Source organism: Notolepis coatsorum, assembly GCF_963971535.1.
Source record: "Notolepis coatsorum genome assembly, chromosome: 2".
NCBI classification, from domain to species: Eukaryota; Metazoa; Chordata; class Actinopteri; order Aulopiformes; family Paralepididae; genus Notolepis; species Notolepis coatsorum.
This window is the reverse complement of record NC_140166.1, coordinates 61558667-61586049: the sequence shown is the minus strand read 5'-3', so window position 1 is coordinate 61586049 and position 27383 is coordinate 61558667. Positions and strand designations below refer to the sequence as shown.

At 45.5% G+C, this 27383-nt stretch overlaps 1 protein-coding gene across 1 annotated transcript in view; it reads right to left on the bottom strand.

The window, feature by feature from the left end:
- The window catches only part of LOC311223394 (alpha-1A adrenergic receptor), a gene marked incomplete at both ends in the record, with an annotated part of 45668 nt that extends 20538 nt beyond the window's left edge, over nt 1–25130 (bottom strand). Inside the window, 2 exons of the mRNA XM_084308182.1 lie at nt 14520–15550; nt 24878–25130. Of these exons, the coding sequence (XP_084164308.1) occupies nt 14520–15550; nt 24878–25130 (1284 nt within the window). The remainder of the gene's footprint in view (nt 1–14519; nt 15551–24877) is intronic.
- Nucleotides 25131–27383: the final 2253 nt, after the last annotated feature.

Genomic DNA, 27383 nt, shown 5'->3' with positions numbered 1-27383 from the left:
AGAAGCTAATCACAGCGAGACACGTAATGAAGATTGACATTAAAGAGGCCGATCAGACGACCGAATCATGGTATGTGCCGCACCACAAGGTCCACCACAACGGCAAGGATCGCATTGTGTTTAACTGCAGCTACCAGATCGGATCCCAGAATCTGAATAAAGAGCTCTTGCCCGGCCCCACACTCGGCCCCTCTCTACTAGGCGTGCTACTACGCTTCCGCCAGGACAAGGTGGCTATCAGCGGGGATATCAAAGGGATGTTCCTGCAGGTGAGACTAGTGGAGGAGGATAAGCCCCTACTGCGGTTCCTATGGAGAGAGAGGATCGGAGATGAGCACCCAGCCATCTACCAATGGGAAGTCCTCCCCTTCGGAACCACATGCAGCCCGTGCTGTGCTACATTTGCACTGCAGAAACACGTCGCAGAGGACCCAGCAGCAGATGAAGAGGTCCGACACAGTGTGAAGAACAGTTTCTACGTGGACAACTGTTTACAAAGCGTTTCGACCCAAGAAGAAGCCGAGGCTCTCCTACTCAAGCTACGCGCCTCCCTGATCAAAGGCGGCTTTGATCTCAGGCAGTGGGCCAGCAGCGACCCGCAAGTATTGCGCAGCCTCTCCCCCGCGGACAAGGCAGCCAGTAGCGAGACCTGGATGACGACCATCCCAGGAGAAGCCCCAGAAATGACACTAGGACTAGTCTGGCGCTTCACCTCGCTCCACTATAGACACAAACCCCTGACCACGGAGCAGGGAAGGTCGACGGCGATACCGACCACCAGACGGAGTGTGTACAGAACACTCGCCAGACAATATGACCCGTTGGGATGTATTCTACCTTACACCACCAGGGCAAAGATGATTGTACGAGCACTATGGGACAAGGACCAGGGCTGGGACGACCCAATACCCGCACACCTTGCTTCCACATGGAGAGAGTGGGAGACGGAACTCCGCTCACTCCCAGGCGTCAACATACGCCGCAGCTACTTCCCACCCACAGTGAGGCCAGAGACATGCAAGATGGATCTACACGTCTTCAGCGACGCCTCCGAAGTAGCCTATGGATCTGTGGCCTACTTGCGTGCCCAAGAGAAGGGAGGAGAGATACACACCGCTTTCATCCTGGCTCGCTCAAGAATAGCCCCACGAAAGCAACAATCTATCCCGCGTCTAGGGCTCTGCGCAGCCCTAGCAGGAGCGCATCTAGCCACGTTAATCCAACGTGAACTCACCATCCCGGTGCAAAGAACAATCTTGTGGTCAGACTCTATGACAGTACTCACATGGATCAAGTCTGATTCATGCAGATACAAGGTCTTCGTGGGAGTCAGAGTCACAGAGATTCAAGAGTTAACAGAAGCAGCAAGCTGGCGGTATGTGGACACCAAACACAACCCAGCTGACGTCATCACCCGGGGAATGTCCCTAGATGACCTCCCCCGTCACAACATCTACAGTGACGGACCAGAGTTCCTCAAGCTCCCGGAAGAAGAGTGGCCTACGCCCACCCCACGGGAGGCGAGTAAAGAGGAGGCTGAAAACAAGAAACCTATGTTCTGTGGATTGAGCACAGTCGCCTCCACAGACCCCAACATAGATGATTGCCTCACCCTACAAAGTGCGCAGCTAAAGACATTCCTGTGGCACCACCCAGAGATTCAGCCCACCACTGACATTTCAGCAGCTGACTACGAAGAAGCAGAACTTCTTCTACTACAACGAGCCCAGAGAGACTCGTTCCCCGATGAGCTAGACTGTCTACAGGGAGGAAAGCCCGTCCCATCAGACAGCAGACTGCTCCACCTGGCACCCGAGAGTGACGCCCATAATCTCATCAGAGTGGGTGGTCGTCTGCGGAGAGCCCCCGACCTACCGGATGACGTTAAGTACCCGATAGTCTTGAACAGCCGACACAAGGTCACAGAGCTGATCATAAAGAAATACGACGAGGATGTGCACCACGCAGGAGCAGAGAGAGTCTTCGCAGAGATCAGACGTCGCTATTGGATACTTCAAGGGAGAGAAGCAGTGCAACGCTTCCAGCGAACCTGTCTAGACTGCCGAAAGTGGCACGCGCAGCCCAGCATACCCCGGATGGCTGACCTACCTCCCTGTCGCCTCCGACTCGGCGACAAGCCCTTTCACTCCACAGGCATGGACTGTTTTGGCCCGTTGTATATAAAGAAAGGAAGAGGAACCGAGAAGCGGTGGGGTATTGTATTCAAATGCATGACCACCAGAGCGATACATATCGAACTCCTTCCAACCATGAGCACAGACTCATTCCTTATGGCCTTCCGAAGATTCACATCGCGGAAAGGAAAACCGTCTACATTGTTGTCTGATCACGGGACAAACTTCAAAGGCGGAGAAAGAGAGCTGAGAGAGAGCTTCCAAGCTATGGGCCCAGAACTTAAGACCCACCTCGCTCCATCCCAGATTGACTTCCAGTTTAATCCCCCGAACGCACCCCACTTCGGTGGAACCTGGGAACGAGAAGTACGTTCTATAAAGACAGCCCTGTACGCCGTGCTTGGGGCCCAGACTGTGGCGGAAGAAGTCCTAATGACAGTCCTCACGGAGATCGAGGGAGTATTGAACTCCAAGCCCCTCGGTTACGTCTCAAGTGATGTAGCAGATGTCGACCCAGTCACCCCCAACACACTCTTGATGGGGCGGCTGGACCCCGCGCTACCCCAGACAATGTACAGGCCTGAAGAAGCGAACGGCCGAAGAATGTGGAGGTACAGTCAAGTACTGGCTGACAAGTTTTGGAACAGCTTCCTACTCCACTATCTACCGTCTCTACAGACCCGCCAGAAGTGGGTAAAAGAGAGAGACAATTTGACAGAAGGAACAGTCGTCATGATTATCGACCAGTCACTACCCAGAGCTATGTGGCCGGCTGGCCGCGTAAGCAAAGTGATCACCGGTGCCGATGGCAAGGTCCGAGCAACTGAAGTGCTCGTCCAAGGGCGGACTTACACACGACCCGTGGCGAGGCTAATAGAACTGCCAAGACTCCCAGACACTATCGATGACGACCATGACCCCACGACTTTGTGAGTTGACTGACCCTTACAGCGGACCTTGAGTGGTAGACAGTGCGGTTAATCTGTCTCTGCTTAGCTAATTAGGTGGGACTAATTAGGGGGCGGCTGTTGTGAAGGATCAGATTAAACCGAATATATATATTTATTTATGGATATATATTTAATAGTATTTGTATATCGTTTGATATCCCTTGTATATTCTTTGTACATATACACTGAATATCCCTTTAGTCTACTACAGCCCATAATAGTTCATTCTCTCATTGGACAAGAACCTGGCGCCAGCAGACAGGCCCCTTGAGTCAAGTTCAATAGTGCCGACGAACATGTCCCAACTAGCCCCGGTTCCGCGTAGGAATACGGCTACCGAAATACGAATGGTACTATTTGTTCACCGTGCATATAAATATGGCGCAAGTAAAGTAGAACTTTCCTTTAGTCCATTAGTCCTTTACCCTCCAACCTAGTAACAGACGTGAAGCCTCACCCACGACCCACGTGTGGTGCAGTATGGCCTATTTGGCCCCAGAATAGGCATTGAGACCTCGTGTAAATTCATAGCTGAATTGTCATAGTTTGGCACCGTATTTCTATTAAGTAATAATAGTCTATTATGTATGGTGCATCGTTCGGTTAGAGTTCTAAAGTGAGCAGCACCCCCATCGTTTCCTCGCGTTATCTAGAGTCTTAACCAGGCTGGGCAGACCACGCGTGGTGCTTTCATCCGAGGAGTTCTGGGCGAGGACGAGTGGACCTGCACATTGGATTACCTACCCGGACGACTGCTGAGCCTATACGGCATGGAATATCTATTTGCTTTGGGTGCTTTGATTTGTGGAGCGGATAACAGCCAACGCCGGTGAGTGTTGGAATTACCCCCGAGAGGAGCCCAGGTGAGACGGCGCTCAACCCAGACCGAGGCCGCCTCGCTTCTCCTTCGTTGTGGACCTACAGCCTACAGCTACCGTCTACAAGAGGGCCCAAGTGTATTCATCTGTGGATCAAGATCCTGCGGGCACTGTGTTCTGTACCTGAATTCTCCCCAGGAATCGTTGGCCAGATGGGATGCAGCTGACGGCTCCCTAAACCCCCCCCCCCCCCTACTGACTTACAACCAGCAGGACCCCTTTAGTATCCCGCTATAATCCTTAAGTACCATCGCTATAGTTCCCTAAAGAACCAGGTTGTATACTTGCTTCCTGCGTAACCAGAGATTGGACATTCAGTGTTGATTTGCCTACGAATACTCATTTGCCTTACAAGTGCATTCAAATCATAAATGTAATTAAGTGAATGTTGTATATACCTTTTGCTATATTAAACCTTCGACTGTTATATTTGTGTGGACCTGATTTCATATGTGGGAAAGTGTTCATCATACTTAGATATCGTGTACTGTATGGCCAGAAGTTAAAGTACATCAAGCGGTAGTGGTTTAATGATACCATACTTATCAATACAGTCAGGGAATTGTACCCCTCAGTTACAGTTATGATATTACATTCTGCATAATTCGTATGCAACATATTGTGGTTCCCTGCTTTAGTCTGTTGACACATTTCTATACAAAAAATGCTTGTGTAGTCCTGTGTCATACCTAAATGTCATACAAGTGAATTGTATAGAAACAACTCACCAAAAGTGACTATTGCACAACTGATTTGACAAAAGAAATCCACCAAGGGGGGGAAACCCCCACTTCACCCCCCCCACCCTCCCTCCTCGCCATACCGTGCCTTTTACTGAAACGACGCCACTGGTTATACTCCTTTCAGACTAAAGCGTTGATTGCACAGGGTCGGACCTGGGATGTCAGTGTGATGTGAAGGGATTGCACCGTGTAATTATCATCAGACATACACTCATACTGTATTCAACCAGGTGCACAAAGGACTTTAATTTACCTTATTGTCACACATCCTTGAAAATCTTGTATCTAACTAGAATTGTGTGTGCTATGTATTACATCTCTTGTGCATTTAAAGCATCACAAGACATTTCTGCCTGGATTTTGTTGACTTTTTCTTCTTTCTTTTTTTATCAAATTATTATAATATTTTTTTTACATGGATAAAACAAAACATGACACCATATAATACAAGAATAATAATGGTAACACTTTATAATAACACTCAGTTATAAGCAGACCCGGCGCCATGAGCGGGCATTAGGGGGCCGGGCCCGCCCACTGAGTCAGCTGTGCCCACCCTGGTAATTTTTTTTTTTTCTATCTAAGTCAACTATTTTGATTGATTGATTGAATAATGGATAAAACACAATAAAGCCAAGGCTTGTTTCCATTGTGGTCCATAACTATCCAAATCCTTAGTCGGGGACAGCCCTAGTGGGCACTGATGTCAACAACAACACTACTGAAGCTAGCACGGCACTCTATGAGAATTCGTTTTCTACCCTCAAGAACGTCTTTACAGAACATCGCCTTAGTATGCTTCATCGACGCAAAGACAATTTAATTCAGTTGGCATTTGAGAAGGACTTAACAAAAAAGTTCAGGAATGAGTGGAGGGGCAGTGTTTTAAGAAGATTTCACTCTGTCCCCAAACGTCGCTTGCCGCTCCACTAATGATAGTGAGTAGCCTGTGGAGGATTTTTTTTAGCTTTTTTATGCACCTTATTTTTGTCAGTGAATTCAGAAGTGTTGAATAAATGGAGACTTTTCAAAGATATAGAATAGAATAGAATAGAAATGTATTATCCTGAGGGAAATTTGACACTGCAAATCACTCAACATTAAACATTTAGACAGAACAAGTCACGAATAAGAATAACAAAACAAATGGCCTAAGAATAGAATAAAATGAAATAGAATAAAAATTGAATAAAAGATACAGTAAATAAATACAGTAAAAATATACTGAAGTCTACAGTAGGTGTAATATTGCAGTGCTGTTTAAAAAGTAAGAGTCCAAGATGGTAACTGTCACTCTGTGCTCAGTGATGCAGTGAGGCACAGTGATGTATTGTATAGTCTGATGGCTGTCGGAATGAAGGACTTCCTGTGCCGTTCAGTGCTGCATTTAGGTAGTGTGAGCCAATAACATGCTCCTCCTGTCAGCCAAGTCTGTGTATAGTGGGCAGGGGTGCAGTCGTAATATGGGCGAAGGCCAAACGCCCGCGCACGCGCGCGCGTGCACGCGCATACATGTTCCCTCGGTTGCGCACAGAACAGATGATATCCTTCCAGTCGGGAGATCAAGCAACCCCCCACCACACCTTCAGGGCTTGTATTTGGTTGTCGGTATCCTATTATTATGCAAAGTCTAGGTGATAAGTGCCGGCGGCCGGGGTATACGGCGCGACGAGTCATTTTTGTGTCGTCGCGCCGACACTTATCACCTAGACTTTGCATAATAATAGGATGCGCGCACTTCGGCCTCAGTGACGAAGCCCAAACGTCGTTTGACCGCGTATGCCCAGCACTGCACCCCTGATAGTGGGTGGGAGGGGTTTTCCCTGATGGCCTGGAGCTTAGCAAGGTTCCTCCTCTCCGCCACCCTCGCTAGAGTCCAGCTCCACCCCAACCACGCTACTGGCCTTCCTGACCATCTTATCCAGCCTGTTTGTGTCCCCTGCTCTCAGTCCGCTGCCCCAGCAGGTCTGTTATATATATCCGTTCAGTCTGTTTTTGTATAAGTGAATGTTCTTAAGATAGAGAGAAATTAGATTGTTCAATTGCCTCTCTGCTGTTTAGTTCAGCACCATGGGCAGCGCCAAGCAAGCCACAGCGCCGCTGTCCCAGCTGAAACGTATAAAAGGGAACCTGTGTTGAAAAACCATTGTGCCCCCCCGAGAACATTTTATGCCCCCCCACTCATTTGTTTCTGCAGCCTGGTCTGGTTATAAGACCTTTATACGTTTTTTTTATCCACTTTTTTCTCCTGTTTTTCTCAGATTTTTTTCTCCCATCCCAATTTCGTCGTTATGCCAATTCCCCCCCTCCCCTTCCTGGTCGTTGCTCACATGTGCCCCCCACTGGTCGGTCTAGGGAGTCCTGAAGTCTAACAGATGCTTCCTCCGTCACATAGGAGACAGCCAGCAACCTCTTTTCACCTGCCAGCGCGGACTCTCATTGGTGAAGTGTAACGCGTGGGAGGTCACACTACTTTCAACATATCCCTTCTTTGCTGTGCAGGCGCCCTGACCGACCTGTAGGAGTCGCTAGAGTCCAGCTCCACCCCAACCACGCTACTGGCCTTCCTGACCATCTTATCCAGCCTGTTTGTGTCCCCTGCTCTCAGTCCGCTGCCCCAGCAGGTCTGTTATATATATCCGTTCAGTCTGTTTTTGTATAAGTGAATGTTAAGATAGAGAGAAATTAGATTGTTCAATTGCCTCTCTGCTGTTTAGTTCAGCACCGTGGGCAGCGCCAAGCAAGCCACAGCGCCGCTGTCCCAGCTGAAACGTATAAAAGGGAACCTGTGTTGAAAAACCATTGTGCCCCCCCGAGAACATTTTATGCCCCCCCACTCATTTGTTTCTGCAGCCTGGTCTGGTTATAAGACCTTTATACGTTTTTTTTATCCACTTTTTTCTCCTGTTTTTCTCAGATTTTTTTCTCCCATCCCAATTTCGTCGTTATGCCAATTCCCCCCCTCCCCTTCCTGGTCGTTGCTCACATGTGCCCCCCACTGGTCGGTCTAGGGAGTCCTGAAGTCTAACAGATGCTTCCTCCGTCACATAGGAGACAGCCAGCAACCTCTTTTCACCTGCCAGCGCGGACTCTCATTGGTGAAGTGTAACGCGTGGGAGGTCACACTACTTTCAACATATCCCTTCTTTGCTGTGCAGGCGCCCTGACTGACCTGTAGGAGTCGCTCTTTACAACGACCAGAATACCACCCCACCGGCTTCCCTCCCGCTGACTCTGCCAATTGAGCCAGTATGACGGCCGGCCAAGCCGGAGGCAACGCTGACAGCCGGATTCGATACCGGTGTCTCTTGCGTTGGTGACGAGCGCTTAGACCGCTGCGCCACCCAGCCGCCCCTTTATAAGGTATTTGTAGATAATGAACTAATCATGAACAAACCATTTATATACATTCGTAGATTATTATTAAATAATTTATAACTATATTTGTACAAAATTTATTTGTCATAACCCCACGATCGTGGTCCTAGAACCCGCCCACAACCGAATTACGATCACTCCGCCGGTCGTGGATTTAGAAGTGAAAGCAAGATGGTGGACAATAACATTTGGATTATGTAATTGGTGGGTCATGAGTCATTGTGGAACAAAATATCGCGCAAATTGATTGATTGATTGATTGATTGCAATTATTATTAATATTTTTTTTAACTATACTTTCTATAGAAGCAGCTGGGAGGTGCGCTGTTTTAAGTGAGCGTGGATAATTTAATTGATTGATTGATTGCAAATTGTATTACTGTCCGCCTTGTTTCCAACTGGTTAAGCTTGGCGACTCTTTCGAAGTCGCCCTCTTTCGAAGTTGGTTATGCTTAGAGTTTGTCTTTAGAGCAGGGCGATAGACCACCAGCCCTGATTCCAAACTCTAAGCATAACCAACTTCGAAAGAGGGCGACTTCGAAAGAGTCGCCAAGCTTAACCAGTTGGAAACAAGGCGGACAGTAATAAAATTTGCAATCAATCAATTCAATAATCCACGCTCACTTAAAACAGCGCACCTCCCAGCTGCTTCTATAGAAAGTAGGTTACAATTTGTTTTACCTCCTATAGGGCAAAGAAAACGTTTGAATTTTTTTACCTACTTTCTATAGAAGCATCTAAGAATGAAGTTCTATAGAAAGTAGGTAAAAAAAAGAAGGAGAAGTTGGATGTGTTAGTTTGTTGGATCACATCGGCCATTGTATAAAAGCATTAGATCACACGACAGAGTGGGTTATAGAAATTCGATCATGCGGGGCGGCTAGGTGGTGCAGTGGGCAAGGCACTCACCACCAATGCTGGAGACGCTGGGTTCGAGCCCAGCTCTCCACATTGTTTTCAGTTTGGCTGGTCGTCCGTACTAATACAATTGGCAGTATTAGCTAATTAGAGGGTGGGAAAACTGATGGGTGGGAATCCCCTGACGCTGAAAGATCGCGCTGCGCAGGTGAAAAGATGCAACGGCTGCTACCTCGAGTACCGGAGGGGACTTGTGCAATGTATGGCTTCATCCACATTACAGCCGGTTTGTGGGAGGCATGAAACAGCGTTCGAGATAGGGGAGGGTAGAATTGGACGATACGAAATTGGGATGGGAGAAAAATAGAAAATGGGAGAAAAAGTGGATAAAAAAAATGTATATATTCGATCACGCCTATGGGGGTCTAACGACCCTCGGCTGCGCCTCGGGCCTAACAACCACCCATAGGCGTGATCTAATTTCTATAACCCACTCTGTCTCGTGATCTAATGCTTAAACGTTGTAAAGTGCTTTCGGTCTGAGAAAAGCGCTATATAAATGTAATGAAGTCTTCAATCCCCTGTTGTCCTTCATCCTGTGTTCTTATTGTTACCCTTTTCTATGGCCTAGCCATCCCACTTCTGACACCAATGTGGCCAGCGGTGTTGGTAGAATGATGACAGAGTCAGGACTAGCTGTCAACCCATGTATTGGCACTGAATGGCAAGGCACAATAAGGGAGAGATTCACTGTAACAACGGGGAGCGTCACTGAGGCCATAAAACACAATGCACAACTCACTCAGGGTGTAAAATAATGAATTACATGAGGGTCTAATATCAAGATAACACAAAACCACTTGTACAAATCACAAACAATAACAACAGTTTAATAATGACAAACAATAATAAACAGGCTCTTTTAGAGCAGCTATACCAGACATGCTGGGAGACCAGAAAATAACTTCAGCACTGCTCTGATGCTATAAATATATTACAGAATGTCTTATTTCCAAGGGTGTTATTATATTACGCTGCTGGTAAATTCAAAATAGCCAAATAATGTCCTGACACTAAACAAATACCTCACGTATGTGCATAATTCAGGTGACAATAGCCTAGAAGACAGTAGCGCATAATTGATCACATAGTGACAGTGAATTGAAAAACCTATAGTATTGATCACTGACAGTGAATTGAAAAACCTATAGTATTTCATAACATTTGTGCAACAAGCCATGGTGGAGGTCACAAGATTATCTTTGTTCACATAATTTCATGGATTAAAAAATTATGTCCAATAAAAGGCTGACCTGCGTGATCACATGGCTTGGCTAAGTGAAACCTAAACATACCCCAAAAAAATAACTGCAATAAAAGTAACTTTTTTACTTTTTATTCAGACCATTTCAGATGAACTTAGGCGTGAAGGCGCCCTGACAATATTTTGACTGATAGATTGTTGGGTTGCACTATATTACAGCATAAGCATTTGATATGTACAGTACACATGCCTATAATTCGCTTACCAATTGGTTTCAATGGGCACTTAATGGTATAGTAAAACAAAACTGGTTTACAATAAGCTTGTTCAGTACAACGTTACCATCACATTGGAGGAATGTGTTGCAAAAAAGAAAAGAAAATAATTTTTTTGGTACAGTAAAATAAAAGGTATCCATTTACTTGAGTCATGAAAATACATGTTGTGATTTACTCTTCTCCACTGCAGCACTGACTCATACAGTCAATCTGTACACTCTAAAAGATGCAAACCCCCAAACGGTAGCCAACACAAGGCATGTGTACACTCTTAAAGATGCAAACATTCAAACATTAGCACAAACCCCCAAACGGTAGCCAACACAAGTTGGCTACCGTTTTGGGGTTTGTGCTAATGTGTTACACAAGGCATGTATACACTTTAAAAGATACAAACCTCCAAACATTAGCCTACATAAGGCATGTATACACCTTAAAAGATACAAACCTCCAAACATTAGCCTACATAAGGCAGCTGTACACTCTAAAAGATACAAATGTAGCCTACATAAGGCATCTGCCATATATATATTTTCCTTTTAATGTTGTAATTATCTTATAAAGACTAAATGCAATTGACTGTAAATTCTTTGTGTGTCTTCAAATGCATCTAGTCCATGTAAGATCCCAAATTAGATCATTCTTTCACTCACATAATGCTTAGACAAAAATAAAGCTATCATAAAATGGTAAAAAGAAAACAATGACATGTGTTTGCAAAAAAATAACACTTAAGTAATCATGAAATTTGTGCAAAATGTACATTATCTCTGACACATACACAGTACGATGCAGTCGACACCTGTTTTACACCTTTTTTAAGTCACATTTCATAAAGTGCATTTCAGATCTTCCCTATAGACACGGTATCCAAACAAGACGTATCTGCGACAGCCAGCGCCCTGCTCACGTACACAGCTGGGCCCCATGTCGTGTCTGACCTATATATAGCCCACTTCTCGTTTACCTCTTCTGTTGAATTTACGTCAGCTGTGATACATGGAAACAATCATTTACCTCTCCACAGTAGCTCTACAACAATAAAAGCAGAACACAAGAAGGGCCTGGATGACTACAGACTGGATGTTATGAATACAAATTAAGCTATAGAAGAGAATTTCAGTATTTTCTTTGGGGGGGGGGGGGGGGGGGGGGGTAATTTTATTATTTGCAGATCTTACAACAACAGACAAACAGGTGTAATTTGGTGTCTGATTTCAATGTATATATAGTGTAATATATGTATATAGTAGTTAGGATCTCTGTTAAACAGTACTGTATATGTGTATGTCATGTATGTCATAAATGTCATGATATCTGTATATCTGTATGTTGTGTATGTCATAAATGTCATTATGAATTGAAAATGGGGGACCCTGATGTAAACAAGACGGATCATGTAATAAATATGTGGAACGGATAATATGACAACTTTTTCTGGATAGCATAATAACTTGTTAAACGGTGAGTATGATCCGTTCCACATATTTATTACATTATCCGTCAAATTATTATATTATCCGATTTTTATTACATTATAAAGTCCTTCTGAATGAAAAAGTTATTACATTATGAAAAGTTATTACATTATCGGTATTATTACATTATCCTGTGTTACAGACCCCTTCAAGAAATTCAAGAAATTGAAACTCACAGCTGTGTAAAAAATAACACACACAAAAGAAAATAAAAAAAAATAAAACAGTGCCAGTTGCTAGACATGCATCTAGTTTTGGTCCCTGAAGTCAGCGAAATGCCCACTGAAGCCCTCTTTGATATGAAGCCCAGAGATTAGGTTTGATTATCCAAAGCACACACTGGCTGAGACAGAGGGGGAAGAGGCTGCTGCTATAGGGAGGTGTAGTGGTTTACGTCATTGCCGTTTTTCGTGTTCCACCCTCTGTCCAATGCAATGTATTTCCCCATTGCCCATTTCTAAATCGTCTCGTTTAAAACAAATAAAGCATGAACATTTGCATGGTGTACCTTTCTGTGCGTATTCATCCACAATCTATAGCTCAACATGAAAATATTCGCTTTTAATCATAAAAAAAATCGCCGAATTTTATTTCAACCAAAAATTCTTAAACAATAATGTTAGTGATAGAAGGGAACTCATTTTGTGCAAACAATGGAAAACTTTTCAATGTTCATGAGGCAGAATTGTTACAATAGCCGATAATCCATTTTCCCAATGATAAATCCCTATACGGGTGGACCTCGCGGGCGGTCCAGAGTGACGTCAGACTTCACCTCCCTATACGGGTGGACCTCGCGGGCGGGCCAGAGTGACGTCAGACTACACCTCCCTATACGGGTGGACCTCGCGGGCGGTCCAGAGTGACGTCAGACTACACCTCCCTATTAGGGGTGGGACGATACATCGATCCAGATCGATACATCGATGTAATTATCAACAATCGAATCGGATCAATGCGATGTAATAAGATCGATTCATATCGATACTCTTATTTTGAAAATCCTGTGGCGAGTCTCATATCCGCCCAAGAACAACAGCAGTAGCTCTGTGTGTGTAGATGTTACAGCATAGCATTCTCCCTTTCTGTGTGTGTGTGTGTGCGCGCGTCTTTGGAAAGACCAGATGAGGTCAGAGGAGTTTGATGTCTAAATGTTATTTAAACATAAACAATATAATACATAATAAATGTAGGCCTATACATGATCATGCAACATCAACAAATTGTTGTAGGAACGGTTTGGGAGAGGGAGGTTGTGAGTTTTGAGTTCCAAAAAATGTAGCTTAAAGTTTAAAGCTCAATATATAAAAACGTGGCACTTTACAGTGAACAGGAGGTCTATTTGTATTAAAAACAATAGATTGATTTTCCTTTAAATGTCTGGAAGAGCTCAAAAATACAAATGTCAAATGATATTTTCATTACCTTTTTTTTGTTGATCTAAATGTTACTGATTGTGTTAAATGGGCATATGATATCATCTCATATCGATCGCAGGCACCTGAATCTAATCGTATCGTATTGTATCGTGAGAGACTTTGTGATATCGGCAAATATCGTATCGTTGTCCAAATAATCGATATCGTATCGTATCATGATGAAACTGGTGATTCCCACCCCTACTCCCTATACGGGTGGACCTCGCGGGCGGTCCAGAGTGACGTCAGACTACACCTCCCTATACGGGTGGACCTTGCGGGCGGTCCAGAGTGACGTCAGACTACACCTCCCTATACGGGGGGACCTCGCGGGCGGTCCAGAGTGACGTCAGACTACACCTCCCTATACGGGTGGACCTCGCGGGCGGGCCAGAGTGACGTCAGACTACACCTCCCTATACGGGTGGACCTCGCGGGCGGTCCAGAGTGACGTCAGACTACACCTCCCTATACGGGTGGACCTCGCGGGCGGTCCAGAGTGACGTCAGACTACACCTCCCTATACGGGTGGACCTCGCGGGCGGGCCAGAGTGACGTCAGACTACACCTCCCTATACGGGTGGACCTCGCGGGCGGTCCAGAGTGACGTCAGACTACACCTCCCTATACGGGTGGACCTCGCGGGCGGTCCAGAGTGACGTCAGACTACACCTCCCTATACGGGTGGACCTCGCGGGCGGTCCAGAGTGACGTCAGACTACACCTCCCTATAAGGGTGGACCTCGCGGGCGGTCCAGAGTGACGTCAGACTACACCTCCCTATACGGGTGGACCTCGCGGGCGGGCCAGAGTGACGTCAGACTACACCTCCCTATAAGGGTGGACCTCGCGGGCGGTCCAGAGTGACGTCAGACTACACCTCCCTATACGGGTGGACCTCGCGGGCGGGCCAGAGTGACGTCAGACTACACCTCCCTATTGCTGCGGCAGTAGGGCTGACAGGGGGGGGGGGGGGGGGGGTTACACAGGTAACGAGGGTCTAACTGCAGACCTCAGGCCTGTTCCACAGACTGTTGCACAGACTGGCCTCGAGGAGGTCAAAGGCTAATGCTGTCGGAGAGTAAGAGGATGGTAAAAATTGGGCCGGATTGAAAATCACTCGATGCTTGGATTTTCACAGTTTGAATGTTTGCATCTTTTTTCCCCCGTAGGTCTCGAGTTCCCGGGTTCCCTTTGAGCTTCTCTCGCCGTGCAGGGGGGGCAGCGACCGCCCCCGGCCCCCCCCTGTGGAAAAGCAGGCTCACGCCCTTCCTGAAGCGCTGGTCCCTCACGCTGTAGATGACGACGTTGCAGCAGCTGCTCCCCGTCAGGATCCAGAAGGCGAAGAAGGAGAAGTCGCACCAGGCGTAGCCCACCACGTTGCCCAGCACAAACACCGCGATGGGCGAGAAGGACGCGGCGAAGGCGAACGTCAATATGCCGATGGTCTTCGCCGCCTTGATGTCCGAGAACGAGGGCCTGTGAGGGCAGCTCCCCCCTGCCCCTCCCCCTCCCCCTCCTCCGCCCCCCGCCTCGGCCCGCAGGCTCCGCTCCGACAGCAGCAGCTTGCGCTTGCGCGAGTAGCGCCGGATGCTGGCGAAGGACAGGAGGTTCACCGCCAGCGTGCCGCCCAGCAGCGTGAAGTCGAAGGCGGGGAACAGCAGCAGGATGTTGGCGTCGGGCGGCGGGCGCTCTTCTCCTCCGCGCCACAGCGGCGCGTAGTTGCACATGCGGCTGCACTCGCCGTACTCCAGGGTGAAGCTCCGGCTGAAGATGAGCGGCGCCAGCGCCAGCAGGAAGCTACCGGCCCAGGAGAGCAGGATGAGGAGCAGCACGCGGCGGCGCGTCACCAGGGAGTCCTTGTGCAGCGGCCGCAGGACGGCCACGCTGCGCTCCATCGTCATGAGGAAGATGGTGCTGATAGAGACGAAGGTGCAGCCGGCGAACACCGGGCCGATCAGCATGCAGGGCTGCCAGGGGGAGGAGGAGGAGGAGGGGGAGGGGGAGGAGGGGGAGAGGGAGGGGGAGGGGGAGGAGGAGAGGGAGGAGGAGGAGGAGCACCCCTGGTACCAATGGGGAGGGGTGCTGGCCACCATCAGGGAGATCTCCGTGTAGACGGAGAATGGGACCACGAGGACGCCCACCATCATGTCCGCTATGGCCAGGGATACTGAGAGAGAGAGAGAGAGAGAGAGAGAGAGAGAGAGAGAGAGAGAGAGAGAGAGAGAGAGAGAGAGAGAGAGAGAGAGAGAGAGAGAGAGAGAGAGAGAGAGAGAGAGAGAGAGAGAGAGAGAGAGAGAGAGAGAGAGAAGAGAGACAGAGAGAGAGAGAGAGAGAGAGAGAGAGAGAGAGAGAGAGAGAGAGAGAGAGAGAGAGAGAGAGAGAGAGAGAGAGAGAGGAGAGAGAGAGAGAGAGAGAGAGAGAGAGAGAGAGAGAGAGAGAGAGAGAGAGAGAGAGAGAGAGAGCGAGAGAGAGAGAGAGAGCTGTTATATACATGTGGGGAGAAAGGTCAGTGTGCAGTATTTGTAGTCGAGTGTCTGTATCTTTCCCAATACAAATAAACCATAATTATACTTTTTCAGGAGTACAGTCACACGGGTGAGGGAACAGACGAAGAATGGTTTAACCACTGCCCGGTGGGCCTGAGAGGGCAAAGGGCTAAGGGAGCAATACCCTGACAAAAAAGCACCTCTAGGTGGGCCAATCACCCGCTTAGCGGAACAAAATGATTACAGAAACATTCATGGTAAATACACAGCGAAGTTTGGACGTGGAAGGTGTCTCTCCCCAGACAAGTATGGTGCTGGACAACTCAAGCCGAAAGGACGTTGCCCAGCTGATCCCCCTTCTCACAACTAAACACATTACAAAGATCGGCTCCTGGAACATTCAAACAATGTACCAAGCCGGTAAAGCCACCCAGATAGCATCGGAAATGAAACAGTACAACCTTTCTTTAATAGGACTCAGTGAAACAAGATGGACTCAATCAGGAAAAGCACAACTTTCAAGTGGAGAAACAATAATATACTCAGGTCATGAGCAGGACAATGCCCCACACACAGAAGGAGTAGGACTCATGCTCTCAAGAGAAGCAGCTAGGTCCCTCATGGAGTGGGAGGCAATAAATGCATGCATCATCACAGCTAGATTTTTCACCAAAAGCAAAAAAATCACAATCATACAATGCTACGCACCCACTAACGAGGCAGAACAGCAAGCAAAAGATAATTTCTACGACATACTACAGCAAGTCATCAACCGGCAGAAAAAGAAAGACATCATCATCCTGACAGGAGACTTCAACACAAAAATAGGACAAGACAACACAGGAAAAGAGCAAATAATGGGCAAACATGGTCTAGGGGAAATGAACAACAATGGTGAACAATTCACAGACTTCTGCACATTCCATAACCTGGTCATAGGAGGCAGCGTCTTTCCGCACAAAAGAGTTCATAAAGCCACATGGATTTCACCGGACCACAAAACAGAGAACCAGATTGACCATATATGCATCAGACAGAAATTCAGGAGATCCCTCCAAGACGTCAGAGTGAAAAGAGGAGCCGATGCAGCTACAGATCACCACCTCCTGATAGGAACTCTCCGGTTAAAACTCAAGAAATTCACCAAATTCACAAAAAAAAAAAAACTTTAAATATCAAAAAAAAGAAATTCACCAACACTGCAAAAAAAGTCAGTACAAGGTACAATGTCAGCCTCCTCCAAGATCAGAACACCAGAGAGAAATTTAAAATCAGCCTCTCAAACGGTTCCACCCCCTGAGCCAACTGGAAGAACATCAATCCATCGATGAACGTTGGCAGAACATGAAGAGGGCATGGACGGAGACATGTGAGGACACATGTGGGAGGAAGACAAGGCACCACAAGGAGTGGATGACAGGAGAAACACTACAGAAAATTCAGACTCGCAAACAAGCCAAAGACACTCTCAACAATAGTCGCACAAGAGCTGCAAAAGTAAAAGCACAACAAGACTACACCACGGCAGACAGGTGGGTAAAAAGGAGCATCAAGAACGACAAAAATCAATTCATCAACAACCTGGCAACTCAAGCAGAAGAAGCAGCAGCTCAACACAACATGAAGGAACTCTACGACATCACAAGGAAACTGGCTAATAAACGCAAAACTCCGGACAGACCAATATTAGACAAAGAAGGAAAAACACTCACAAAGCAAGAGGCTCAGCTGAAGAGATGGGCAGAACATTTCAGAGACATACTGAACAGACCCAAACCGACAGCGCTAGCCAACATCCATCCAGCGGTACACTCCCTACCGGTCAATACCAACAAGCCCAATAAACAAGAAATAAAAAAGGCCATTCAAAAACTGAAAAACAATAAAGCACCAGGACCTGACGGAATAACCCCAGAGGCCATAAAAGCAGACCCAGTAATGGCAACAACACTACTCCACAAACTCTTTGGACAGATCTGGTATGAAGAAAAGGTGCCAAGCGACTGGGCAGAGGGATACCTGGTGAAGCTCCCCAAAAAAGGCAACCTGAAGGACTGTAATAACTACAGGGGCATCATGCTCACATCTGTGCCAGGGAAGATTTTGAGCAGGATCATCCTGGAAAGACTGTCCAAAGAAGTGGACAAAGAATTCCGAGAAGAACAAGCAGGTTTCCGACAGGACAGATCATGTACAGATCACATTGCCACCCTCCGCATTATCATAGAACAGACCCTGGAATGGAACACATCTCTCCACCTCACATTCATCGACTTCCACAAAGCATTCAACAGTCTAGACAGAGACACTATATGGGAACTCATGGCACATTACAGTATCCCAACGAAGTTCATAACCATCATCCAACAGCTGTACCTACAATCATCCTGCAGAGTAATACACAACGGCCAGCTCACAGACAGCTTTACAGTAGAGACAGGAGTCAGACAGGGCTGCCTACTGTCCCCTTTCCTCTTTCTTCTGGCAGTCGACTGGATCATGAAACAAACCACAGCCGAAAAAAATCTGGGCATTCAGTGGACAATGTGGTCTCAATTAGAGGATTTGGACTTTGCCGACGACATAGTCCTCCTCTCACACACACAAACACAATTGCAGCTACCACAAGACTACACATCAATAAAGCAAAAACAAAGGAGATGAAGATGAAACACAATTTAGAAGAGGCCGTACAACTGGACGGAGAAGCACTGGACAAGGTGGACACCTTCACATACCTGGGAAGCATCGTGGGGAAGGACGGAGGCAGCGACAAAGACATCAAAGCAAGAATAGGGAAGGCAAGAACAGCATTTTTAATACTGAAGCAAACATGGAATTCAAACCACATCTCCACAAAGACCAAACTCCGCATCTTCAACACCAATGTCAAATCAGTTCTATTATATGGAGCAGAAACATGGAGAACCAGAAAAGCAACCTCAAACAAACTGCAAACCTTCATAAACAGATGTTTTACGACACATCCTGGGAATCTACTGGCCAAACACCATCACAAACTAACAGCTCTGGCAAACCACTCAACAAGAACCACTTGAAACCCTAATCAAACGCAGGAAATGGGGCTGGATTGGACACACCCTGAGAAAACACAACCAGGCAGGCCTTAACCTGGAACCCACAGGGGAAGAGAAAGCCAGGAAGACCCAGAAACAGCTGGAGAAGGTCTGTCGAGGCGGATCTCAAGGAAAAAAGAACCATGGAAGGAAGCAGAGAAAATCGCCCAACACCGAACCAGCTGGAGAGATTTCATGAATGACCTATGCTCCCCAAAGAGCAAAAGGGTTTAAACTAAACTACAGTCACACTGATTTCATCATTCTAAAAGGTACTATTCTAATTAATTAGATAATAACTGGTTTTACATGCAAAATGGACAATAGAACAATAGAACACAATAGAACACTTCAACAATTGAAAAAAATCTTCAAACGGGGACTGACTTCGCATAATAGACTAGGCATTTACAGCTGTTCCAATGTAAATGTGCCTTCCTCCGTGCGCTTCACGCTCGCTCTCTGAAGTCGGACTCGGTGTGGACGGCCGCGCGCGCTGTTCTCGCACGAAACCCGCGCATGCTTATGCCCGTGCCTGGTGCGTTTCGTGCGTTACTCCACAAACAAAATGTTAGGAAGGCTGCGGGGCCAGACAATGTGTCTCCATTTACCCTGAAAAGGTGCTGACCAACTTGCTTCTGTTTTTACAGATATTTTTAATTGGTTTCTCAGCAACTCCCGGCAATCTTATAAATCTGCCATAGTCAGCCCTGTGCCCAAGAAATCTAACGCTGCTTGTCTGAACGATTACAGGCCTGTCGCTCTGACCTCTGTCATTATAAAGGTGTTCAAGGGCCTTGTCTGCGATCATTTATTTAGTATTGTTAAACTAGACATGTATCAGTTTGCTTATCAGCCCAACAGGTCTGTAGAGGATGCTGTATCTAACGGAACGTAAACCAATCCCGGTCACCCTCTTTGTCTGGGAACGTCACATTATGTGTTTACTCTGACTCACCATCCTGCAGCACCTGGAGGCCTCCGCCACTTATGTACCAATTTTGTTTATTGATTTCAGTTCAGCGTTTAACACGAAGTGGTTTAAGTGGTTAAAATAGGTCATATGTTCTCTAGATTCAGGACATTTACTTTCAGAGCACTCCACGGTCAGGCCCCTATCTACATCATCACTGAACTCATCCATCCCTACACCAACACCCGCTCACTCAGATCTGCCGATCAGCACCTCCTGGTGGTCCCCAGGTCCAGGCTCAAAACAAGGGGTGATCGAGCCTTCGAGGTGACGGCACCAAGGCTCTGGAACGCTCTCCCCCTGGACCTGCGAACTGCCCCCTCTGAAAACTCTTTTAAAAAACAACTAAAAACACATTTGTTCAGACAGGCCTTTGGTCATACATTTCTTGTCCTCACTGTTCCTATAGTTTTGTTTTTTAATTAGTGACTCATGATTTTATCCAAATTATTTTATTCTACTTTTTTTTATCTGGTTTCACTGTTTTCTAACTGCTGTCTGTTGTTGTTGTTGTTGTTGTTGTTGTTGTTGTTGTTGTTGTTGTTGTTGTTGTTGTTGTTGTTGTTGTTGTTGTTGTTGTTTTTATATACTAAGCTGTAGTGTAAAGCACCCTGTGTATTTGTGATGTGAAGGGTGCTATATAAATAAAAGTCATTCATTTATTCATTCATTCATTCATTCATTCATTCATTCATTCATTCATTCATTCATTCATTCATACAAGTACACACATGAGGACCCATACAGTCAATAACATCCTATACTTATTTTTTTTCCTAGACAAACAAAAACAAAATAATATGTTGGGGTGCATCTTCCTGACTCAACTCCCTTTACACAAGGTTTACTTAAAAATTTACCCGAAAGGACGTAGCTATACACATTAAACAAATGAAGATCGTAACAGTGTAATGTACAGATGCAGCACTGAAAATTCAGATCCCTTCTGCTGCTGTTCTGCTGCTCCTCTGCCACTATAGAACTAGCACTCAGGTGTTATATTTCTGCTGCTGTTCTGCTGCTCCTCTGCCACTATAGAACTAGCACTCAGGTGTTATATTTCTGCTGCTGTTCTGCTGCTCCTCTGCCACTATAGAACTAGCACTCATGTGTTATATTTCTGCTGCTGTTCTGCTGCTCCTCTGCCACTATAGAACTAGCACTCAGGTGTTATATTTCTGCTGCTGTTCTGCTGCTCCTCTGCCACTATAGAACTAGCACTCAGGTGTTATATTTCTGCTGCTGTTCTGCTGCTCCTCTGCCACTATAGAACTAGCACTCAGGTGTTATATTTCTGCTGCTGTTCTGCTGCTCCTCTGCCACTATAGAACTAGCACTCAGGTGTTATATTTCTACTGCTGTTCTGCTGCTCCTCTGCCACTATAGAACTAGCACTCAGGTGTTATATTTCTGCTGCTGTTCTGCTGCTCCTCTGCCACTATAGAACTAGCATGCAGGTGTTATATTTCTGCTGCTGTTCTGCTGCTCCTCTGCCACTATAGAACTAGCACTCAGGTGTTATATTTCTGCTGCTGTTCTGCTGCTCCTCTGCCACTATAGAACTAGCACGCAGGTGTTATATTTCTGCTGCTGTTCTGCTGCTCCTCTGCCACTATAGAACTAGCACTCAGGTGTTATATTTCTGCTGCTGTTCTGCTGCTCCTCTGCCACTATAGAACTAGCACTCAGGTGTTATATTTCTGCTGCTGTTCTGCTGCTCCTCTGCCACTATAGAACTAGCATGCAGGTGTTATATTTCTGCTGCTGTTCTGCTGCTCCTCTGCCACTATAGAACTAGCACTCAGGTGTTATATTTCTGCTGCTGTTCTGCTGCTCCTCTGCCACTATAGAACTAGCACTCAGGTGTTATATTTCTACTGCTGTTCTGCTGCTCCTCTGCCACTATAGAACTAGCACTCAGGTGTTATATTTCTACTGCTGTTCTGCTGCTCCTCTGCCACTATAGAACTAGCACTCAGGTGTTATATTTCTGCTGCTGTTCTGCTGCTCCTCTGCCACTATAGAACTAGCACTCAGGTGTTATATTTCTGCTGCTGTTCTGCTGCTCCTCTGCCACTATAGAACTAGCACTCAGGTGTTATATTTCTGCTGCTGTTCTGCTGCTCCTCTGCCACTATAGAACTAGCATGCAGGTGTTATATTTCTGCTGCTGTTCTGCTGCTCCTCTGCCACTATAGAACTAGCACTCAGGTGTTATATTTCTGCTGCTGTTCTGCTGCTCCTCTGCCACTATAGAACTAGCACTCAGGTGTTATATTTCTACTGCTGTTCTGCTGCTCCTCTGCCACTATAGAACTAGCACTCAGGTGTTATATTTCTACTGCTGTTCTGCTGCTCCTCTGCCACTATAGAACTAGCACTCAGGTGTTATATTTCTGCTGCTGTTCTGCTGCTCCTCTGCCACTATAGAACTAGCACTCAGGTGTTATATTTCTGCTGCTGTTCTGCTGCTCCTCTGCCACTATAGAACTAGCACTCAGGTGTTATATTTCTGCTGCTGTTCTGCTGCTCCTCTGCCACTATAGAACTAGCATGCAGGTGTTATATTTCGGGGGCTGGTGGCTAGCTCCCAAAGTGAACAAAGAGAGGGTACTTAACTTAAGTGCTCCCCCCAGACCCCCAAGATCATTTTTATATGGGCAGTCTGACTTGGGGTACTGCCCATATATATTAGTGTTGCAATGCATGATAAGTAAACAGTGAAAAAAGCTAAGGAATTGGATGGAGCTGGGGCGTTTGGGACGAATAAAAGTTTAAGATGAAAAAGTCTCCCCAGTGGGGGGCAGTGGAGGTGTGACATCTGGCCCGGTCCAGAACAATAGGAGTCACAACATCACTTTGACCCGTGGAGTGGTGGAGGAGCGGCAGAGGAGCAGCAGAGGTTTGATTTTTCAGTGCTGGATCTGTACACTATCCATCTTTCCCATTTCTTCCGAAACTTGTCCTGTTGCAACCTAAAAGAAAAAGTAATTCTTTCCATCTTAAAAATATCATGAATAATATCAATCCAATCATCCACTGTAGGAATTTCTGTTCTTAACCACTTTCTAGTAATGGCTTTCCTGCCAGCCGCACTTACTATCTGAAATATATATCTATCCCCATTTCCTGATGGCATAGCGCCCAAATATAGACTCTGACTCCAACTTAAATGGAATGTCCACCTGGAATAATTTTTTCAAAGATTGTATGGACCTCCCTCCAGAAAGGACAAGACCAGGACAAGACCAGAATATGTGGTAATGATTTGCCTCTGAGAGGCCACACTGTCTCCAGCAGTTGGAAGATTTGGTATGATGACTCCCTTGAGCTGGAGTACTGAAGAACCTAATCAGGGATTTCCAACAAAATTCTCTCCATACTTGATGTTTTCCATTGTATTTCACATAAATCCTCCCATTCCTCTTCCGTTGTATTTAGGTTTCCCTCCCTTTCCCATTTCTGTTTTACATACAATGAATTACCTTTCGTCTGGTATGGTATTTCTAAGTAAGTTAATCATTTTTCCTTTTTATTTCACATGATTTGCTGTTCTGGACAATCTGACAATTCAACAGAGAAATTAAGAGCAAATGGATTATTTTCAAACTCTAAATATTTACTAGATGCTTTCCTTAACACATTGGGCGCTAGCCATTAGCCTTATCCTTGTAGCTAACGCGCCAGGTTTCCATAGCATATTTTCACTGTGCGTCACTATGTTTGTAGAGCTATATCTATATTCTATATTATAGCTATGGAGACAATACTATGGTCAGTTGACAGTGACTTCCTTCCGTCGAACATGCAAAAAAGAGATAATTTTTTCATGTATACATTTGTGAGTTATCCCGTGGTGAATATTGTATAGTTTCGGAGTGATCCGGGATCATTCCTGAAAAGCTGAATTATAGGGCGCTACGTGAATTCTGCTATAAGTGTTGGCATTTCTTGCCTGGACATGCTACTATTTCCAAATCAAATGTATATAATACGTATTATGGTTTTTTTATGCTTTGATGGCCAGTAACGGCATTCGTTTTGAACACCACACACGCTGATCAGCTGGATCGATATGGAAACATGTTACAATCAAGCTGGAATTGACGTCAGATAGTCCTTACCTTTGATCGGGGGTATTCCAAAAATAATATTCCAATTGTCTCCTCGCGATTTCCAGTATTGGTGTCCAACTTATGGATCGAGTGTGCTAGATGCGTTTCGAAGTGGTCGGATGAAGCGGTTTACTTTGCTCCGTCTAAATTCAGCGCCCGGAGGGGTTTAACTGTAACACATGGTGAGATATAAGGTTTCAAAGGGTGGGCGATACTGCCACCTAGCAGGATGCGGCCGGTATTGCACTTTGACGATCTCAGAAAAAAATCCTATGGTAGGGCGGCTAGGTGGTGCAGTGGGCAAGGCGCTCACCACAAATGCAGGAGACGCTGGGTTCGAGCCCAGCTCTCCGCATTGCTATCAGCTTGGCTGGTCGTTCATACTAATACAATTGGCAGTATTAGGGGGTGGGAAGCTGATGGGTGGGGATCGGACGTTGTGGACAGCGACTCCGACGCTGAGAGATCGCGCTGTGCAGGTGAAAAGATGCGACTGCTGCTTCCTCGAGTACCGGAGGGCACACGTGATGTAAGGCTTAGTCCACATTGCAGCCGGCTTGTGGGAGGCATGGCCTAAGAGCGTTCGAGACAGGGGAGGGTAGAATTGGACGATATGAAAATTGGGATGGGAGAAAAATTTTAAATGGGAGAAAAAGTAGATACAAAAAAAATTATAATTTCCTATGGTAACACCGAGGTCCGTGGATGAATAATGCATGGCGAGTTAACCCGAGATATCTCGGGTCTGGCGCCGAAAGTGTTAATGCTGTCTCTGTAACTGTATGCTCTTTCTCAACATAATATTTAGTGAACGTGCCAGAAAAGAAAATACAAATCCTTTACCTTTGAGATACCCCTGTGGCGTCCGGGACTGTCTGGTCTGCATGAAGACGGTGAGGGTGACCACGTTTCCCACCACGATGGCCAAGGCCAGGCTCACCATGAACACCACGGCTAGGGTGTGGTTGAGGTGGCTGCAGCAGCAGAGGGGGCAGAAGGGAGCCGGAGACGCCCCCACCCCGGGCCCTCCCGCCTGGGCAGCCGCGCTCAGGTTAGAGGGCCCGTCTCCCAGGACACCGAGGCTGGGCACCAGGGCAGTCATGGCCGTCGGTGGTTGTTTTGTTTCTGGGGTTGAGTGGGGTGGCAGGGGGCCCTCAGGACAACTTGGAGCCCCTGGAAATCATGGCCCCGGCTACAAGGTTATCCTGTTCAAATATAAAAGAAGAACGTGTCAAATCAAAAAATAAATTTTAAAAAGAAAAAGAAAAAAAATCTATCTCTAACTAACCTTGCTGTCATGCACTTGTGTGTCACTAGGCGTGGGTCCTGCTTCCTGCACTATGGATCATTCGACTGATCTTTAAAGTGATGTCACGTCTTACCTGTGCAATGGTATAGGTTAAAGTGATTGATTGATTTATTGATTGATTGAACATTGTATTAACAGATTGCAGAATGGGTACAATACAGTACAACTCAATACACACAATTGTTAAGGGGATGCAGACCAGAGAAAGACTTTCGTCTTGTTTACATCAGGGTCCCCCATTTTCAATTTATCATAACATATATGACATACACGACATACAGATAGACAGTACTGCTACATCTATACATTTATGACATACCAGATTTACAAATACAGTACTGTTTGTGATACAAAAAGAGTTTAAAAAAGAGAGTATATACATTTGACGAAGAAACTGTACTTTAGAGGAGGTTGGGTAGGTGGGGTGGAGGGGGGGGGGAAACTGTACATTGGAGGTGGTTGGGTGGGTGGGGTGGGGGGTGGGGGTAACTGTACATTGGATTATCAACGAAACCTTACTTGGTCCCAAGAAGAGGGTCTTGTGTATTATTGGGTTAGGACATTTACTGTACATTGGAGGGGGTTGGTGATGGTGAGTGATGTTAACATGATGATATCACACCACTTTTACAGATTTGTATATGTCTATGTTATGTCTATGTGATGTGTTGTGATGTCATGTGTCTTTTACGATGTCTGTATGATGCATGTCTGAACACTTCGTCGTCGTCGTCGTCCCCCCCCCCTACAAGGACCACAATGGAAATAAGCTCTGAGCTTTTTTGTGTCTATCTTTGGCAGTATGTGCTTCTTTCTGTCACATGTTTATTTATATATTGTCAAAATAAAATAAAATAAATCAAATCATGTGACTGTCTTTTATAGCAGTCACTATTACTTCACATTCCATTATGTCCTTATCCATCTGAAGGATTTGGATCTTGAATAGCAACCAGTTTCAATGCACATGAAGGTAGAATACACAACCTGAAATGTAAAAAGGATGTTAAAGTGCTGATCTCGATTCCATTGAAATAAATGTCTATTTCAGTCACTATCCGATCAGGTAACACAGTGGTGAATGAGCACATGGCCCACTGGTGAAAGTCCTTGACTATGCAGCGTTACCAAGTATTATGAACTGGGTGTCTGGGGCAGCATTCATGGGAAATTCCTTTAAAATGTGTACATGAATTACCACAGGCAATAGTACATAACCATAGGCAATTAGTACATAATGTACGTTCTGTTATAGCCATAAGTAATATCTTACGTATTGTATCGAAAATGTACAATGTGTACATATTACAAATAAGTATTATATTACATAATCCTAGTATTGCTGTGTGTGTATCAGGGTGGTGAGAGCGCTTGTCTGTGACCGCAATGATTGCTGGTTGGACTCCAGTTTGCTGTGTTTGTTTTGGACTCTTGCAGATACAAAACGTCATTATTATTACTTATACAACTCTGTATTACGTATAGATATAACACAACGTACATTATGTAAAGATTTTTCCTGTGGTCAATTAGCACTTTATTTCCATGTTCTGATGAGATCGTGAAAGCAGTACAATGCAAACACATACATAAGATACCTGATGCTCGAGTGTGACTGAAGAAAATACGGACAATATATAACATACAGTATGAAGCATATCACGGCATACATACCTATGCATACTGCACCTTATGCTTATGTGTATACTGTATACATATTTCATCAGAGAATATATTTAGCATTTTAGTATTTAGCATTTTTAGATTAGATATATTAGATTAGATATTAGATTATTATTATTATACTGTATACTTATTTCATCAGAGCATATATATTGCATTTTTTGCATTTAGAATTTTTTGATTATAGGCCTATATATTAGATATTAGATTATATATTGGTGCTGTCAATATATTAAAAAAATGTATCTCACAATTTTCTGTAATTAATCTAGATGAAGACCTACGCTTGTAACAGATATTTACTTGAGTAAAATCATGGAATTAATGTAAAATCAACACAAAGAAAGTATATTTAGA